We start from the raw sequence: 20593 nt of genomic DNA, 5'->3' as shown, positions 1-20593 counted from the left end.
GTGTCAACTTGCTGATTTATCTCTCTCCAAGGTTTGCTATGATTCTAAGTGAAAATTTGGCTGAACTAAGTTGTTTTAGGAGTTCCAAAATATGCTTTTCCCAGTTTAAATTCTCATCAATATGGACACATAAGAATTTTGAAGTTTCCATCCTATTTATTATTTCCTCCCCATGTGTTGCACTTATCATTGGTGTAGTACCCCCAGATGTGCAGAACTGGATATGTTGTGTCTTTTTTAAAATTGAGGATGAGACCATTTGCAGAAAACTAGCCAATGATACTTTGAAGAAAATTATTACCAGTTTGTCTGTTTCTGCATTTATACTTGGATTGATTACAGTATTGGTGTCATCTGCAAAAGGAACTAATTATGTTTGTTGTATATTACATTGAAGATATAGCATGGCTGAATGACCAGCAAAAGAAAACTGAAAAATCTCAAGAAGAGCTAACCTTTGCCAGAAGACAAACCGCCAAGGAAATCTGTAGAATCAAAAGAGGCCATCAAAAAGGAACCCTAAACTTCACAGAGGAATCATTCAAACAAACTATTATAGGACATTCAGAAAATATCAGTCAAAGTATACTCTTCCTACACTCATGATAGAAAAATGCCAACATTCTAGCTGATCACTTCAGAGAATTACTAAATTCCGAGGAACCAAAACAATACCTAGATTTCGAACCACATCCAAAAAACAAAACACATCCACAGAAGATTACACCACCAGATCTCAGTGAAGTGATCGAAGCAACTAGGTGGCTCAAGAACTACAAAGCAGCAGGGGAGAATCAACTGGCCGCAGAGCTCTAGAAGAATACAAATAAATAAACACTTCAGAACCTCCATAAGCACATAGTAGACATCTGGAATTCTGAAAAAAATGCCAGAAGAGTGTAATACAGCTATAATCCACCCAGTACACAAAAGGGGTGATAGATCGGATGCAAACAACAATCAGGGAAGGGGGGGGGGGGATTTCGTTGCTTGATGTCACATATAAGATCTTGTCAAGAATTATCTTTACAAGAATTCAGGAACAACTCAACAAAGAACTTGGAGAATATCAAGGAGGATTTCATCCTGGAAGAAACTGTCCAGATCAGATTATCAGCCTTAAGTGTATCATGAAACTTCAAAGAGTGAGAAACAAAAAGTTGGTCACCACTTTTGTTGACTTCAAGAAAGCATATGACAGTATCCATCGTGAGTCATTACTTAAAATCCTCATGGAATTTGGATTGCACCTGAAACTCGTTAATCTTATTGGACTCTCCCTTAAGAATACTAAATCAAAAGTTAAATTCAGAGGGGAACTATCTGGGTCATTTTAAATCCGGACGGGACTTCAACTGGGGGATGGTCTCTCACCACTACTATTTAACTGTGCACTGGAGAAAGTCATGCGAGAGTGGAATAAGAAATGCCAACCAAACATCAAGATTGGCAGAAATATCAAGCTCAAATGCCTGGCCTTTGCAGATGATCTAGCGCTGCTTGCAAATAGCGTGGAAGAGGCTAAACATCAAATTGAAAAACTCAAAAAAATAACAGCAAAAGTCGGACTACAGATCTCATTTGAAAAGACAGAAATGATGCTATCCTTCATGGTTGAAACACCAGCAATTACAATGAATGATAACAAACAAATTAAAATTGTAAATAAATTCAAATATCTTGGGGAGGCTATAAGTTGGAATTCAAACAAGAAAATGTCAGTAGAAAGCAGAACAACTAAACTGAAACAAGCTCAACGCTTCACCTGGCCAACATACAAGTAGAAATGGCTCTTGATAAATGCAAAACTCGGACACTGCCACTCTGCTATTAAACCTGAAGCAACCTATGCTAGTGGAACACTGTTCAAGATGAACATCAGATCAACCACAGACAAACTACAGGAGGCAGACAGAAGAATCCTTAGAACAATTATAAACAAAAAATACCAAGTAGAGGGACAGTTGCTACCATTGCTTAATGAAGTTGCATACCAAGAAACTGAGTCAATAATTGACACAATTTGGAAAATGAGGGTTGCTTTTTTCTGCCACATATCCAGACTACCAGAAACCAGGCTACTGAAACAACTGTTCACCTAATTTTGGAAGAGACCAAGAACATCTGGTTCAAAGAAGTTCAAGATTATTTAGATGAGTTAGGCTTGACAATGCAGCACATTGAAGGCAGAGAAGAGAAGATCCTGAAAAACAGTGACACGAGATTTAAAGTAAAGACATTTAAACACACAAAAAATACACCATAACTGATGAAGAAAGGACAGCCAGGTCAGAAAGGATGAAGAAATTTTGGGAGCAGAGAGGAAAGCCAAATCTACAACTTGTATTAAAACTTAAATGTATACGGATTGAATAAAGTGCTCCAATGTGGGCGTAAAATATGTAAATAAATAATAAATATGGACGGTTCTTTACATATATGACGAACAATAGTGGACCTAAGATAGTCATGGAAAATGCCATATGTTATTTCTTCCCAGCCAGAATTATGTCTTCAGACTATATTGGGTGTATCACTAAGTACAACTTTCTGCATTCCTTTGGATAGAGATGACATTATCCATTCATTGGCTATGCCATCAATCCCACAAAACTTCAATTTGTCTAGGAAAATACTGTGATTCACACAGTCAAATGCCTTAGATAAGTTGCAGAAAATACCAACTGACACTATTTTATTATTTAATGCTTGTAAAATCTGGTGAGTGAACATATAAATGGCATTCTTAGTAGAGCAACCCTCCTGAAACCCAAACTGTGATATACTTGAGGATATTATTGTTGCTAAGGTGAGATACTATTCTAGAATACAACACCACCTAAAAAATTTTGGAAAATTATCTCAGCAGTGCAAAAATAACAATAATGCCTATCTTCCATGTAGAATAAATAGGTCCAGGCCCCTTGATCATAAAATAATAACCCGTCAGTATTTGTATACATCTTCCAATTACCCCCTCCCTCCTCTCCGAGATGCAGCAGATAAATTCACAATTTTACACACTCACCGATTCCAATTTGCCGATTAATTTAAATCCATTCTGCCACATTTCAGTGCAGCATGATCTACAACAAATATCTAACCCATAACTATGCTAATAACAACAACTTGCACTTGCATTTACCTCTTCATAAAAAATGTAATTTTTGTAAAGCTAGAATGAAAAATTACGTGAAGTATTAATTTTGAAAAATTACTGTTCAAATATGCAGATTGATGCTAAAGTGCTAGTTATTTTAATTAATGTCATTTACAGAGGCTTCAATGTTAAAATTACATTATTTGGTACAGCCAACTGCCTTACGAACTGTGTTAAAGATTATTAGCTGCTGGCATTAACAGTTTCAGTAATTAGTCATAACATTGCACATTGTCTTTTTTTTTTAACCTTTTATTTCTTATTTTTGCAAAACCATAGTACATAACTGAATTGTCATCTTTCTGGGTCATAAATTGTTGTTTTAACAGAATGGCAGTGTGTATGTTAAAATTCCAAAGTGTCATAATTTTGTAAATGAATTAGTGTAAGTAACTTTTTATTTTCAGGACATTCAGCTATTCCAAATACTGCTAGATAATGAATAATAATTGTGAAAGGAATAAACCCAAAAGTAATATAACACAATAAAAGATTCAGTGTCAAGTAATACACTAAATATTGTGTATCGTCTACTCTTCTACAAACCCCAAAGCTGCTATATTACGCTAATTTCCTGTAGGTGAAGCAGTGGTAGAAAATTGAAAATTGCTGCTAAAAGGCTGAAGGAAGTGAATAGTTGTAAGCACATGAAGAATGAAAATCTGGTGAAGGAGGCACTTGATGCTGTTTGATATACAGAGTAAAAACTGTGTATAACGTATGACTAGGTTGGTGGGTTTTGTTGCACGTGGTTTGGATAGTCTCTCTTGTGAGTAAAAACAATGGCAGTGAAGGTCCAGCTTTGTAACTGCGGTTGAATATTTGAATATTAAATAAAGATCATGTCTTAAAAGTATCATAACAACTAGCTGTTTAAAAGCTTTGTATGTTTAGTCAAAAATTCCAGTTCCAAAAAACTGATTGTATCATTCCAAAGAAGAAAAGAATTGTTGAAGCGACTTGAGCAATTTATGGCAGTGAAGCTATTGTAATTTATTGCAGACACCCTATGCACACTTTAAAATTTGCTTCATATGCAGCATTTCCAGTCGTAGAAATCACACCAAGTAGTTGACACAGCACAGTATTTGGATTTCCTGTTGTAAACAACTTGAAATTTTTTTTATTTTATTTTTATTTTTTATTTTTTTTCCTCAATCATGTTCTGCTAATTGTTTCAGTGATTTCCTACGCAAAACTTTGTGAAATGTCAGTACATGTTAAATTTCAGATCCCTTGCTTCAGTCATATACTTACACTTGCACACAGTTTGTACACTTCCCCAGAATTCCTGCTCTGTAAGTCACTTACCAAATGATTTTCCATATATTATTTGATAACTGTTTTATACTTACTTAAGCAGTGCAATAGCATTTAGAAGTTACCGTATTGTGACTGGAAAACTAATTCTGTGATGGGATTAAATTCTCAATTTGCTTCAAACCTCTTGTATATATAAAGGCTATGTTACAATCAACTTGCTAAAATTTACACTTTTTCAGTGAAATGTGTCATATCAGTCAACTTTATCCTTTTTTGTATTTCCGTACAGCAAGCAGAAATTCTTGGAAAAGCTGATGAAGAGAGGCTTCTTAAGGAACGGAGGTTGGTGTTGTTGGTTGACTTGGATCAGACTCTGATCCATACTACAAATGATAATATTCCACCAAACATAAAGGCAAGTCTTTTATCACTTAGAAAGTCTTTTATCACTTTGTGTTGTATATATGTTAAGGGAGATTTATAAAATTGTTTGATTTGCTATTGTTATTGTAAAAATGTGTGGCCAAACTGCACTAAAGCAGTAACCATGAAGTTTGAAACAGTTTCATCACAGTTAATTAAAACTTCATGCAAGAATAGATTCCTCCAATAATCTTGATGCATTATTTTTATTTAGCTTTTTTGCTATTATGTTTTGGATGCAAAGAAATGTATGTAACCAATAACTGTTTAAGTAATTCAGTCTTATGTAGTAAGTACCACAGCAAACTGGCATGCAGGTGCTACATCTAGGAATGTGTCATGGGCAAACACAGTGATGAAACTGTACTTTGCTCATAATAGTATAGCTGATGCTGTCTTTATGAAATAATTTCTAGTGCTTAAGTTCCTTTCTTCTAATTCTAATACTTAACAAGCAAGACACAGGTACTGAAACATGTCATGCTAATTAAGTATTAAAGTCTGATTAAAATTATTGGATGGTTGACACTTCATGCGTTGGAGTTGGTTTCCTCCAACCTTAGCACTAAACATCACTCCCGAACCGTTCACCATTACCAAACTGCCACAACAACTGGTCATTCACGTCTAATTCCTTTTCTGGCATTCTTTCCTTATGTGTTTGGATCCCAGATCACGAGTCTCGCAATTTTATTTCATCACACACACACACAAAATAAACAATGCTAATGAAATACACAAGTTTCATACACAGCACTAATCAAACACTACTGGATACTTCCACAAAGACACGATTAAACGTCATTTATACAGGTAATTATAATCACAGAGATTGGTGTACATTAGATAATCTTGACAATTTTGAAGCCGAATTTTTTAAATGATGCAATTTATCATTGTGACTGGGTCAGTAGATTCATAAATATATGTGCTTTACGTTGTGATGTGATGCAAATGCATCATACTTTTTTAATTTGTAAATCTACCCAAAAGAGTTGTATTATTATTATTATTTCTTTACTTTCTCAGACGTTAAGTCTGGTTAAGAATGGAAAGTGACACGGACCTTGATCAAGCGTCACTTCCTATTAACTGTACGGTATGTGTTATATTGCATTTAGGAACTTTCGGGTAATTGAACAAGTATCAATAATTACGGATTTCTGTAGTTGTATATATATGTTTGGATGTAGCTGTATTGCATTGATGTACTGGTGGATATTGTGTGGTATGACTCCTGTAGTTGATAGTATAATTGGTATGATGTCAACTTTATCCTGATGCCACATGTCTTTGACTTCCTCAGCCAGTTGGATGTATTTTTCAACTTTTTCTCCTGTTTTCTTTTGTATATTTGTTGTATTGGGTATGGATATTTTGATTAGTTGTGTTAATTTCTTCTTTTTATTGGTGAGTATGATTTCAGGTTTGTTATGTGGCGTTGTTTTATCTGTTATAATGGTTCTGTTCCAGTATAATTTGTATTCATCATTCTCCAGTACATTTTGCGGTGCATACTTGTATGTAGGAACTTGTTTTAAAAGTTTATGTTGTAAGGCAAGCTGTTGATGTATTATTTTTGCGACATTGTCATGTCTTCTGGGGTATTCTGTATTTGCTAGTATTGTACATCCGCTTGTGATGTGATCTACTGTTTCTATTTGTTGTTTACAAAGTCTGCATTTATCTGTTGTGGTATTGGGATCTTTAATAATATGCTTGCTGTAGCTGTTTATTGTTTGATCCTGTATTGCAATCATGAATCCTTCTGTCTCACTGTATATACTGCCTTTTCTTAGCCATGTGTTGGATGTGTCTTGATCGATGTGTGGCTGTGTTAGATGATACGGGTGCTTGCCATGAAGTGTTTTCTTTTTCCAATTTACTTTCTTCGTATCTGTTGATGTTATGTGATCTATTATTATTATTATTATTATTATTAAATTAACTGACTCATACATAATTTCTTTTATTTCTAATTCTTTGTTGCATCATTTTTTATCATTGCATTGACTTTGTTCTTATTTATCTTCCTGTCATTCTTTTTTCATTTGGACTTTTCCTGTGTTGCCTATAATCTGTGACTGAGTGCCAACCAGGAGTGTTCATCAGTTGGTAATGCAGCATGTCATGAAGCCATTGTGAGATTAGTTTCATGTAACCAATGACAGAAAGAAATTACAGTTTGCTTTTAGCACTGAAACTGATGATTGCTGTGAACAAAGTGACCAGGATTTTAGTTCCACCTTATATTGTTGATAGCCATTTTCTTGAATTGCACCTAAGGAGGATGTTGTTAGCTTAGAACATGAGTTTGAATTCAGGGCTACAAAATGTGCAGTTCAACCATTGGTCACTCAAAATCAGCTGTTGACAGGGCATCTCGTATTTCCGACATACCTCACGGCGGCGATTTTCAATGTTTCTTCACGTTACACACTAACAGCATTTGTGAAGCAACTTTCCATGTTAGTGTGTCTGCGAGCTGACTTGGCAACACCTTAGTTGCAAGTGTCAGACATCAACTATAAGTACTTTTAATTGGTCTATAGTAAAAAGTGATTGAAGCAGTAGAAATTATTTAACAAATTTACAATACAACCGTAGACCTCAAACATTTCCATATAATGGGATAAATTTAAGTGTTGCCGTTTTCCTGTTAAAGTAGTAGTTTAGCATTTACAAAACCTTGAAAATCATGAGAATATTGAACAGCTAGAAATTATTTAGGTAATAAATAAAGACAAACTGTTCATTCCTTTTGATAATACTCAAGCGACAACATTTTTCTCTTCACATTGTCACTTAATGAAAAGATCAGCTGTGTGAATAAAATTAAACGAGTTTCGTTATTAAAGAAAGTTGGCTTGCAGTTTAATGTCAAACATTTGTAGGTTTTTCCTTGGATTTGAAGGAGAGTGTCCAACAAATGAGAGAGTAATAGACTCGTGCCTCGAGCACATTCAAAGACATACATAAGAACATGTAATCAACCAGAGGCTAACCAAATGTCATTCAGTATGAATCCAAGACATACGTAAGAACATGTAATCAACCAGAGGCTAACCAAATGTCATTCAGTATGAATCCAAGGCTCCTCCATAATAGATGTACTGACCAGTTAGTCACGAGGTTCTACTCTGAAATAGTGTAGTGGCACAGCAGTTTGATGGTTCATGTTCATATGTTTTATTCATATTTAGAATCTAAGGAAAAGATAACATTCTGCTCTGACCTGCTGGAGTTGGCAGTCATGTGTTGTGTTTGTGTGATGTGTGCTTGTTTGTGTGAATGAATGACGTGTGATTGTCTTTCTTTTTCTGATGAAGGCAGCGGCCAAAAGCTAATGTGTAAATATTTTTTAATTGTGCCTGTCTGCACTCATCTTTACGAAAAGTAGCAATCTATCTTTTCCTTAAGTTGTTGATATTCCAACCTGGTGTTCCCATTGTTTTATTTATATTTACAAGATTTACATTTCACTTGACTTCACATTCTGAAACTAAGCCCTTTTCACCATTTGGTTAACAACAGATAATAACTTTGATGGTGTAGATGTTATTGAAATTTTCTCCACTAACAAGTTAAAGGGAGTAACCAAACTTGTATACTTTTTCATTCATTTGTATTCTGCATGTAACAGACTTTACTCTCCATTAATTACTCTGTTAGATCACATACAGAGAGTATGGAAAAGCCTGATTGGAAGAAGAAGAAAAAATATGCTTTGATGGTTGACTACCACACATCACAAAGTGTGGAAATCCTGTATAGTGGACAAGCACATAAAAAAATTGTAATTGTTGTTGCTCAGCCAACTTACTTGTAAGAAACATATTGGGGACTTGAATGCTTGCTATTTCATACACATATTGGCGTTTTTCCAGTTTCAGAAGTATGTAAAAATGGCAGCTTTATTCTGTCTTCAATTTATTCATTTAGTTTGTAATTTCCACTGTTTCTACACTACAGTCAACAGTACATGTTTGAGAAAGAAAGAAATGCTATGGTACTATGCAGCGAGTGATAAAGTTTATAGATTTTCTGCCTAAAATTATTGGCGTGGTTTAACTTACTGTTCTATCATTTGTGAATTGTTGTAATCTTACAGAAGATTTTACAAATTATTATTAACAGAAATCTTCAATATCATCTGTAAAGACCACTGTCTCATTATACGTCTGTGTCTGTGTGTGTGTGTGTGTGTGTGTGTGTGTGTGTGTGTGTGTGTGTGTTTCCATTTTGATGCCAGTCATTCAGTATTTTGCCGGCCGCGGTGGCCGAGCGGTTCGAGGCGCTTCAGTCCGGACCCGCGCGACTACTACGGTCGCAGGTTTGAATCCTGCCTCGGGCATGGATGTGTGTGATGTCCTTAGGTTAGTTAGGTTTAAGTAGTTCTAAGTACTAGGGGACTGTTGACCTCAGATGTTAAGTCCAATAGTGCTCAGAGCCATTTAGAGCCATTCAGTATTTTGTTTTCCCTAATGCTCTGGCATGACAAAATTTATTTTGTGTATTATTATTATTGTAATTTTAGTATGTGGTCAAGGCTAACGTAAAATTATTTCTTTTGTTGCAGGATATTTATCACTTTCAGCTGTATGGATCAGTGTCTCCTTGGTATCACACTCGTATAAGACCTGGCACCCAGAAGTTCTTAAGTGAAATAACACAGTATTACGAATTACATATTTGTACATTTGGTGCTCGCAACTATGCACATACGATTGCCACATTTCTCGATCCAGATGGAAAATACTTTTCACATCGCATTCTTTCCCGTGATGAATGCTTCAGTTCTAATACGAAGACAGCAAATCTTAAGTAATTTGTGACATACATTGCTATTTTTGTTTTATATTATAAGCTTTTTCTACTATAAGCTTTTGTGCCCTTTGTTCAAACAGTAGTGTGGAATACTTTGAAACCAGAACTGAACAAGAGCATCATTAATTCCAATTCTCTGAAGATTGATGTCAAAGTTAACTTAATGTTTACGGACATGAGGGTGGTATGCCAAACAGTGAAGGAATATTAACTTAATATATTATGTGATATATTTCATAATTCATGCTATAAATGTATGATTATTATGATCAATGTCTAAGAAATTGTTCTCGGCTAGTTTGTCTAATCTTGTGTGTACCTCAAGCAACAGATCTGACTACAAATTATTGAATTATTTATCTGTAAGTTCTGAAATACACTAATGTTCTTGTTGCTCTTGTCATGGAAAATTCATTTGATAGATGCTGAATACTCAGTTTTTTTTCCAATTCGTACGTGGAGCAGTGGTCTATAGGACTTGGTAATTTCCAGTCACAAATGCATGTGGTTAGTAATCATATTATTGAGAGATCTACAGTTCACACAATTATAAGATGAGGTTTTTTCCCAGATATATCATTAAAAAAATACAGTATTGTCTTATATTCTCAGATTAAATTATTGCTGCCGAGGTTAACAATTTTATGTTGTTTAATAGAGATGTATGAGTCACAGGCAGATTTATTTTGAAGAATTCGTGAGGACAGAACTGCTTAATACAGTACAGTATCAACATTGCTCGAACAGTCGTGCAACATTTGACTCGCGCAGCACTAATGCAAGGTATCATATGCAAGGGGTATCTGAGAAACGATGAATAGCCACAACAACAATCTATTACTGTGCTTAAAATTTGACAATTTTGTGAAACAACAGAGGAAGTGGCATTAAATTCTATTACCTTACAGACTCTTTTTGTGTTTGAACAGGTTTGCAATAAAAGTTCCCATATATGTATGGATACCATGTACAAACATTAATGCTGGATTTTAAGTAAAGGTGACATTCAAAAATGGAAATGTTATCTTTGAAGAAACATTAGTTGATTCTGAACCCTGATCATTACTTTATTTGATTACGAGAGACCGTATTGATTTACTAAGTGAGTTGCAAATGAGAAATTTGGTAGCTATTCATGTATTAGAATACTGGGTAAAAACTTTACCAGCTTTTAATTGGCAATAAATGGCAATATTAAGATGAAACAAGAAAAAAAATTAATCCAGAGTGAAATGTCTTATAAATGAAATAAAGTGTATTAAAATGACTTTGTCATGAGAATGAATTACTGTGGCAAGATCCCTCATACAGGTAGTATCAAGAGAAGTTAGTAGATCATGGGATGAGTGAAAGTTCAAACATTGGACTGAAATGTAATTGTGATGTTTTATTTATGTATTAGTTTATATTGTTACATATGATTTGCATGCTAAAAGATATTGCAGTTCGTTTTGCACTCACTCAAGCACAGCACTGCGGATGGGTTGGAGGGGGAACAGTGATACCACTTTGACTGAGACCTTGATGAGTGAGAGTATGGGAATAGCGAGCAGGCAGCAAATTATGTCATGTTGCCAACCTTGGGAACATATACCGCATACTTTGGTGATTTAAGAACGCCTACCACATTTAAACTGAAGGTCGTATGAATCCATTTGTACTCAGAATTGAATTGACTTGAAAGTTGACAGATACTCAGCAGTAGTATTCATTCCTGCAGGAGACAGTAAAAGTCTAGATAGGGGCCAGTAGCTTAATCAAGTGCTGCAATATTGTTGACACTCACTGACGTATGAAGGTAACGAAAGGGGCTGTGTCAGCAGCTTGTTCTACATAGACAATGAGAAAGCAGTGAGTGGATGATAAGTTTGGAAGTAAGAGTCATCGCACCATCCTCATGTCAGCAAGAAGCGAAATCTGAAATGTATTCAGATAAAAACAGCTATGTTGTCTGGTCCCACAGTCACCACAACTTCAAAACTTGCAACATATTCGGAAGATACAGCCAGATATTTGTGACCATGAAGATATAATTTTACAGGTATGCTAATAGAATGATGATGATTAAAAAGTAGTGGTTCCTCGGATGACAAGGTTAGTGAGTGAAAAATGTTGAAAAGAAAACGGTCCGCAGATTGATGAAAACCATTTCTTTTCATTTATTCTGTTTCTCCTTTTATTACCAAAATGTAGCAATCAATAAACATCATAAATTTACAATAATATTATGAGAAGGAAAGTTGCTACCCAACACATAGCGGAGATGTTAAGTCGCAGATAGGCACAACAAAAGCACACTTAAAGCTTTCGGCCTATAGCCTTTGTCAACAATAAACACACACACACACACACACACACACACACACACACACACACACACACACAAACGCAACTCACACACATGACTGCAATTTCAGTTGCCTCTGCTATATGGTGAGTAGCAACTTTTCTTGTCATAATATTGTTACATTCCATCCTGGATTTTCCATTGTCTGATAAATTTAGAATAGGTATAATGTTAACTTTGTAGGAAGATACTTTGTCAATAAAACAGTTCCTAATTTTGATTAGTCAGAACTTGTTAAAAATAAATTTATCTCAAGAAGCCTGTTGAGAAAAATGGGGTTGTCTTGCAACCAGGGTCGTATTACACTTGGGTAAATATGGTATGTTCAGACTGTTGGCACAATTGTCGAGTGTGTAGGAGTGTTTGGAAGTTCATAGGCTGGGTCTGTAGGGAAGTAGTTTGGGTAGTAACTGCTTTAGAACAGCATCTGTATCAAATATTTATGCAGTAACTTCAAAGGAAGTAACCCATATTTGAGTAACATTAATTACTGCAGTTCCAGCTTAAGATATATGTTTGATTCTTCTTGTACTATGAGAATGAGAACAGAAGAGAGAGAGAGGGTGAGAATAACACTCAGTGGAGACAAAAGAAGCAAGCTGGACAAAGGGGAAAACTAACAAAGCAACAAAAAGCAGGTACTTGGTAATGTAGCTACCCATTATACAAATGTAAAAGAGTGTCTTTCAGGGGTTATTCTTACTGGAAGAAACATAAAATACCAAATACACATTTTGTATAGCAGACAGCAGGGCACATGATCCAAGTGGAACAAAAGGAACTAGTTTGATTTCAGTGTTATAGCGAGTGGTTGAAATAATATATAGAAATTTTGGGGTGGTATATATTGTGGTAACTGCAGAATGTGGTAGTGACCTAAAGTGGCTGTTACAGCTTGGATGAGTAAAGGACTTGGTTAAGTTTTTTTTTGCAAATGGAGAAAAAAATTTCAATTAAAGGAGGCTTTTAGTGAATAGGCTTTAAACCAAGTAGGAACTTGGTGCTTGGAAGATAGCTATGATTATGATGATTGCAGGATTGACTGTCTTATGGGTACTGCCAGTACATTCTAACAAATGGAATGAATACAAACTGAGTGATAAAACATTCCGAGAGATTAAAATTGTGTGCTGGACTGGGACTCAAACTGGGTGCCTTACCTTTGATGGTTAGTGTTCTTAGTGGCTGTGAGCTACTCAGGCACAATTCAAAACCTACCCTCACAGCTTCAGTACTGTCAGTAGATGTCTCATGCTTCACAGAAGCTCTCCTACATATAATTTTGGGCCAGCACTCCCAGAAGAAAGAATACTGTATAGAAATGGTGCCGCCACAGCATAGAGTGAGTTTCCAGAATGAATATTTCACTCTGCTGTGGAATTTTCACTCTTTTGAAGTTTGCTCACAGATTAATACTGAGCTGTCCACCCTATGCCCACACTCAAAGCTTTTATTTTGCCAACACCTCTCTCTCTCTCTCTCTCTCTCTCTCTCTCTCTCTCTCTCTCTCTCTCTCTGTTCTCCAAATGTCAAATAAGTTGTTCTGCATGCAATGCTGGACTTAACTTTGAAGAAAGGGCCCGGGTCTCACTCTATCTTACAATTTCAATGTGGTAGGAAATTTCATAATTATGTGGTCCCTACTGCAGAGTGAATGTTGTACTTTGGAATTGAAATATGTTTGTTCCCTCGCTTAGATAGCAATCAAAGGAACTGTCATGATCAGCGGTGCACTAAGCTGCTAGCTACAGTAAAGACGTTCCAAACTTCTCGTGCACTTATAATTGCTAATATCTTGTGAGTACATAACACGATAGTGGTCTTTGCAGTGACGTGTGTCACTCCCTGTTTGACTGAAAACAACACATCCAGTTTGCAACAAAACAAAGTCAGTGCTAATATGCTGACAATTTATTTTTATTTCACGTTTTAATATCATAAAAAACATACAGTGGAAGTTATTCAGTGATTCTTTTTGAGCAGTATTTAGGAAAATTTTATGGACAAATTTGTTGACAGAATAATAAAAAAGGCTGGCACCCTCATCATGACAGTGCAGCTGCACACATCTCTTTCATTCTCAGTGACTTCCTTTGAGAAATATAGGTTCTCAATTTCCCTTTTGACCTGTTAATCTGACCTACCTACTTGTGATTATGTCATTCCAGAAAAATTAATGTACAGTTGTAACCCCCTCAAAAAAGTTTTAAAAAATTAAAAGATAAGAGGGAGGGCTGAGAAGAAATTTATGTAGTGTAGACTGAGGAGAAATTTGTACAGTGGCATGCCACCTAACACATTTTTGCTGGTTGTTAAAAACATAAAGAGAAGATATGTGAAAAATGTAATGTATAAATATATTGCAGCATGGAGTAAATAATGAAAATCTCTTTTTGCTGTACATGCTCTATATTTTTCATATTTTCAGAATTAAAATTACATTAATGGCAAAACTCCATCAAAACATAGAAAACAAAATCATTGTCTGTATCTGCAAAAATTTTGTTGAGCTCTGAATATTGCTGCAAATTTCTTCTCTGCTGTAATTACTGGGTGACAGAGGGTCACATTATGTTCTGATTAGGTTATTATAATAATGGACACTGTTCTTTTTGTCTGTGTCCAGTGTTCGCTCATTAGTCTGAACCAAATTAGCTATAATCTGTTACTGGTGTTTTGAGCTCTCCTTCTAGTTTATTGATGCAAGACGCAATGTTTCAGGGCACTTTTTCCCTGTGGGGACAATTTGGTGTGTATCATTGATGACCGAGAAGATGTTTGGAATTTTGCTCCTAATTTAATCCATGTCAAACCATACCACTTTTTCCAACACACGGGGGATATAAATGCCCCTCCAGGTCTAGCAAAATGTGAAAATGATGATAAAAGTGGCCACGATTTTAAAAAATCAGGTAGGTAACAATAGTTTCTTAGCATATGACAGACTGTTTCGTGCATTTGTATTTCCCGTCAGCTGATTTTTTTTCTTTTTTTTTTTCTGTGCAGGTGCTAAACCTGCAACTGAAATGGAGAGTGACAGCAAAGGAAATGGTTCTGCCTCAGAGTCGAATAAGCTTGTAGAAGGCGAAGAAAATAATTTGAACAAACCGTGTGTAGTAGCTGATAGCAAGGAAGAGAAAGATGGTTTTCAAAATACCCTGCCTGGGAAGGAAAGTATACAGAATCACATTAATAAAAAAAGTAGCCCTGCAGTAAATAATTCTCAAATGGAATGTACAGAAGCAACTGCAAGTAAAATTACTACAGGAAAGTCAAGCTTAGGTAATGAAACTGAATGTGAATTGGCTAACAGATTGAGTTCTACATCAGATTTGCAGGAGAAAGCAGAGAACAAGCAAGACCAGAAGAAAGAAAATGATCAAAAGAAATATAAGAACTTGTCAAGGGTGGATAAACAGTTGAAGAAAGAAGAAAAAAATATCAGGTCTGCCGAAGAGGGAGAAAATAAACAGCCAAATGCAGAACCATTAAAAAAAGAAGAGGAAGCTGTTGAAAAATCAGGTGTTTCAGACAAAGAAGAGGAGAAACCTGATAGTACGGCAGGTGCCAATGGAGATGATGAACTAACAGAAGTGGAGGATGATGATGATTATTTGATATATCTTGAAGAGATACTCAAGACCATACATCGCTCCTTTTATGAACTGTATGATGAATCTCCAGGTGAAATGCCAGACTTGAAAAATGTGATTCCTTATGTACGCCGAAAAGTCTTGGCAGGCACTTATCTCGTCTTTAGTGGCCTTGTTCCCACACATGTACCTCTGGAACGTAGTCGTGCCTACCAGGTAATTTCAAGAAAAATATTTGCTTGGTTTTTAATGTTTTGGTCACAATCTCCAAGAAACTCTTCATATGAGGAGTATGTTAAATAGTGTAGTTATAGTATATTCCTAGAACAACAGGCATCTCAAGTACTGACATTTTTGCAGCCATTATTACTAGCAATTTTAACCTCTTTTTAACTATTATTAATTGTTTGACGTAGCTTAATCTGTGCAACCCCGAGGGTGGGGGTGGGGTGTGAGGACTGCAGGTATAATCCCTTCCAAACCAATATTGCCACTGGAGAAATGTAAACATACAAATCACATTTTTGTAACTCATAAGCTTCACTTGAGTACTATACACCATTGTAAGTTCAGTGGTAATTCTTAAGTCTTTAATTTGTGATTTTGTTAACTGTACCAGATTCTGATGCCGTATAAGTAACTTATTTTCTGTCAGTTTCTTGACACAACATTAGGTGTCCTGGACATTCTTGAAGTTTTGTAGTAAATCTCAATGCAGTGACCAACTAACTTCCATCACTCAAATCGCTGGACTGACTGTATTTAATTCAACATACATTGTTTGGAATAACGCTGACTTTGTTGATGATACTAGTCCGTGTGAGAATGCCACAGTGCACATAGCTGCTACCAAGACACTATAACATATGATTGAATTTTGGTACATCGTCTTCAGGTTTCCTCAGAAAAGGAATGAAAGTGAGAAAATATGTATTTTACAAAAAAGTAAGAAATCAGTTCCTTTTGCAAATACAGACTGAATTAATTAATTTTTTAATGGTTGCACATTGACCATCACCCAGCAGTAAGCGACAATGATTTATTTGCACCATTCACAGTACGAGGGATGCGGATACTACACTAAAGTAGCCATACCTTCACATCAATCCTGTTTATAACTGTTGCAAGTTCCTGCTATATTAAACAGCACAGCACAAATGTTCTTTTCAAATATTTTTAACTTATGCATATGCCTTTGTCACATCTACAGCAATTACTTCCTTCATGTAGTTTTCTTGTGAAAGATTGTAAATACGTCCCTATGCTGATGTCTTATGATTAGTCATGTTCCAGTTCAAAAGGATTTGGGATGTAGTGGTAGGGATTTGGGATGTAGTGGTAGGAAAGTAATCATAAATGGAAAATCGATTTGTCACTGAGATCTTGTTAAGCCCAGAGACGAAAGTGAGGACTCTCTCTCTCTCTCTCTCTCTCTCTCTCTCTGTGTGTGTGTGTGTGTGTGTGTGTGTGTGTGTGAGAGAGAGAGAGAGAGAGAGAGAGAGAGAGAGAGAGAGAGAGAGATTGACTGACTGAGTGACTGACATATAATCGTGTAACATAAGCTTGTAAGTAATTGTTAAAGCACAGAGCAAAATAAATATATAATAATGTATGCTATGAGCAAAATAAGAGTCAGATTAAAATTAAGTACCCATTCTTACAATTCAGTTTGAAAGTAATATTATTATTTATTTACACGAATTGGCCAACTAAGAACCACATTACAAATTCTGTTTCATGTCCACTTTTTCTTTCTTTTCTGCCTGCGGCCATTTTTGCCAGATGTTCAGCTGTTAGTTTGCTGTTGGTCTTCGGTTTTGGAGCCTCCTGAAAAACCTTGATTTAATTTATTGCCTTTCTGTACTTGTCCCTATTCATCGCGTTCATTTCTGCAAGTCCAATTTCATCGAGGTCTTTCTTTATTCCTTGCAACCAAGAGTTGAGTGTTTTCCTCTGCTGAATTATATTGAAGATTTTCTTCGTTAATCCGCCAACATCCATTCTCACCAGATGACCAAAGAACACCAGCCTCCTCTTTCTCATTTCCATTGTGACTGGTTTAATAAATTGGTAGATGTTCTCATTGCTCATCTGTACCCATTTTTCATCAATTTCTTTTGTGTCCACCAAGAATCTTCCTCAGAATTACTCTTTCCTTCTTGAGCTCATCTATTAGTCCTTTGTTCTTGAGGGAGAGTGTTTCTGCTGCATATTGAACATCTGTTCTCGTCACTGTATTGTAGTGTAATAACTTTGCATTTCAAGATAGGCATTTATGGTTGTTAAGCTTCTGTGTTAAAATGTGTGCTCTCCTAAGTTTAACTTCTTGAAGTTTGACAGCTTCTTTTTCTGTGCCAGTATCCGTTATTGTTTCTCGCAAATATTGAAAGTGTTTGACCCTTTCAATACATCCAACAGTTGTGTGCAATTCTTTGATTTCCTTATATTTGTTAGATATGAATGTAGTTTATTCATGTGATATCTGTAAACCAAATTTAGCTGCATGCTTTGATAAGATTTCTGTGTGTTTAATTGCATCTGCTATATTTGTGGATAGGAGAGCAATATCATCTGCAAAAGCTAGTGCATGTATCGTAAGGCCTTTAACTGATACTCCAAAAGAAATTCTCTTTACTTTTTGTTGTGTGTATTCCTCCAGTGTCTCCCTCATAGTCTTTTCCAAAGTGATGTTGAATAGAATTGGGGAGAGTCCATCCCCTTGTCTCAAACCCGTTTGGATTTTAAAAGGTTCAAAAATCTTGCCTCGAAATATTACTTTGGACTTGATATCTGTCAGTTTTGCTTTACTATCTCTCTAGTTGTTCTGTCAATTCCAAATTCCTCCAGAGTTCTAATGAGGCTTTATCTGTCTATGGAGTCATATGCTTTTCTAAAATCAGTAAACGTCGTAACATGTGGTTGACCAGCACGTGTTCTAATTATGTTTTTAAGGTTAATAATGTGCTCCGAACAGCTCCTCTCTTTTCTAAATCCACCTTGGTATTATCCTATCTGTGGATCGAGAACTGGTTCACTCCTATTTATATCATGGAAAGGATCTTGTATGGAACGGATATAAGGGAAATCCCCCTGTAATTGTTTACATCTGATCTGTCACTCTGTTTGTGAAGTGGATGTATAAGTGCCGTCCTCCAATCTTCTGGGATCCTTCATGGTTCTTCAAATTTCCTTAATAATTGTACTGAGGTGTAGTGCTACTTTATCCTCACCTAGTTTCAAAAGTTCTGCTAGGATTCCATCTTCATCAGAAGATTTGTTGTTCTTGAGGGATTTTATAGCATGCAGGACTTCATTTAGAGTTGGTGGATGTGGTTTTGCAGGGATTTCTTAGGGAGTTTTGAATTCCGGTTTCTCTGGAGGCGCTTTACAGTTGAGAAGGTCTTCGAAATAGTGTGCTAAAATGTTGCATTGGATTTGTTTTGAGTGAAGTACACCTGTATTTGTTGAAGGGATATTCTTTCATACAGTCTCTTTTCGTTTCTGATTGAGTGGGAGGCTATTTTTCTACCTTCTCAGAACCTTCCCACATTGTTTTCTGTCAGATTCGATTTCCATTTTTGCCAAAGCTTTTGTATGTTTTCCAAAGCTTCATTTCTCTTTTGATTCCACCAGATATTCTTCTGTTTAGTTTTGATGGGAAAAGATTCTTCTGCAGCTCTCATTATTTGAGACTACATTTCGTCCCATGTCTCACCTTGCAATTTTGATTTGAAATAATTTTGAGTATCTACCTCGATATTCCTGGTTTCAAAATGCTTTCTCATAGGTTTATTACTATTTCTTCCTGAATTTGGGATGAATTTAATGTTAGACTTAACAAGAAGTGATCCGTATCTATTTTGGCTCCTTTCTGTACCTTAATATTTTGAATTGTCATAAATTCTCTTCTAGAAATGGCTATGTGGTCAATTTGGAACTCTTCAAGGAGTTGATTTGGTGCTTTGCAAGTCTTCATCTTCTTGGGATGTTTCTTCAAGTTTGTAGTCATAATTTTGAGGTTGAAAATTTGGCAGAGTTCCACAAGTCTTATTCCATTGTTGCTTGCCCTCTTACGTGCTGGGTATTCTCCAATGATGTTTTTGTATTTCTTCTCCTTGCCGAGCTGTGCATTAAAATCCCTGAGCAGGATGATGACATTTTCCTTTGGAATCTTCTGAATCATATCTTCTAGTTCTTCCCAGAAAGTCTGTACTTTGTTCGGATTTTTGTTGTTGTCAATATTTGTATTGGAGCATGAGCATTCACTAGCATATACATTTTGTTTCTACATTTGATCGTCAATGTTGAGAGCCTGTTGAACATAGAGCTGAAGTTTGTTACGGACTCCTTTATATTTCTTCTAACAATAAAGGCTGTACCTAATAGGGGGCATTTGCCAAAGATATACTCTGCTGGTTTTCCTTTATAAATTCTGTAATTGCCCATTTCAAAAGAATTTTTATCAATATAGCGAGTTTCTTACAGTGCCAGAATTTGGATATTATGGTGTTAAAATGCTTGAGTCACTTCTTGATGTTTTCCTGTTTTAATCAGTGAGTTAATATTCAATGTTCCTATATTATATTTCTTCTTGACTTTAAGTTTTTCAGGTTCTTTCGATAAAACAAGAGCAGAAAGTGCAGGCTCCCCGGAATCCCAAATGCCTGCTTGTGACCTGAGGTCGAGAGAGTTTACTTCCTGGGGTAATTTGTTTTCTTTTCCACTCATAATCCATAAAATTTGTAAGGTTGGGGTGGTGGAACTTTCTGAAGATTGCTCGAGATACAACCAGAATGTTAATCCAGAGGGTTTGTGTTTGGTCTGCGAGAGCTGTTTGATTTCACTCAAGTCCACTGGCAAGCCAGTGAGGACCCCCCCGCCCCTCCCCATGCACCACCTGGGGACACGCCATGTTGGAGTAGCACGTCTCTGCCTGTTACAACAGCGTAACAAGTTTGTGGAAAGTAATATTTATTTTAC

General features: G+C 36.0%; 1 protein-coding gene across 1 annotated transcript in view; it reads left to right on the top strand.

Annotated features, from left to right (window-relative positions):
* LOC126262895 (RNA polymerase II subunit A C-terminal domain phosphatase) overlaps positions 1 to 20593 on the top strand; it is an 86029-nt gene that overhangs the window by 27819 nt on the left and 37617 nt on the right. The window contains exons 3-6 of the mRNA XM_049959790.1: positions 4713 to 4838; positions 9426 to 9670; positions 14742 to 14932; positions 15027 to 15829. Coding sequence (XP_049815747.1) covers positions 4713 to 4838; positions 9426 to 9670; positions 14742 to 14932; positions 15027 to 15829 — 1365 coding nt within the window. The remainder of the gene's footprint in view (positions 1 to 4712; positions 4839 to 9425; positions 9671 to 14741; positions 14933 to 15026; positions 15830 to 20593) is intronic.

The sequence above is a fragment of the Schistocerca nitens genome, chromosome 6 (genome assembly GCF_023898315.1).
Source record: "Schistocerca nitens isolate TAMUIC-IGC-003100 chromosome 6, iqSchNite1.1, whole genome shotgun sequence".
NCBI classification, from domain to species: Eukaryota; Metazoa; Arthropoda; class Insecta; order Orthoptera; family Acrididae; genus Schistocerca; species Schistocerca nitens.
This window is presented reverse-complemented; position numbering and strand designations above follow the sequence as displayed.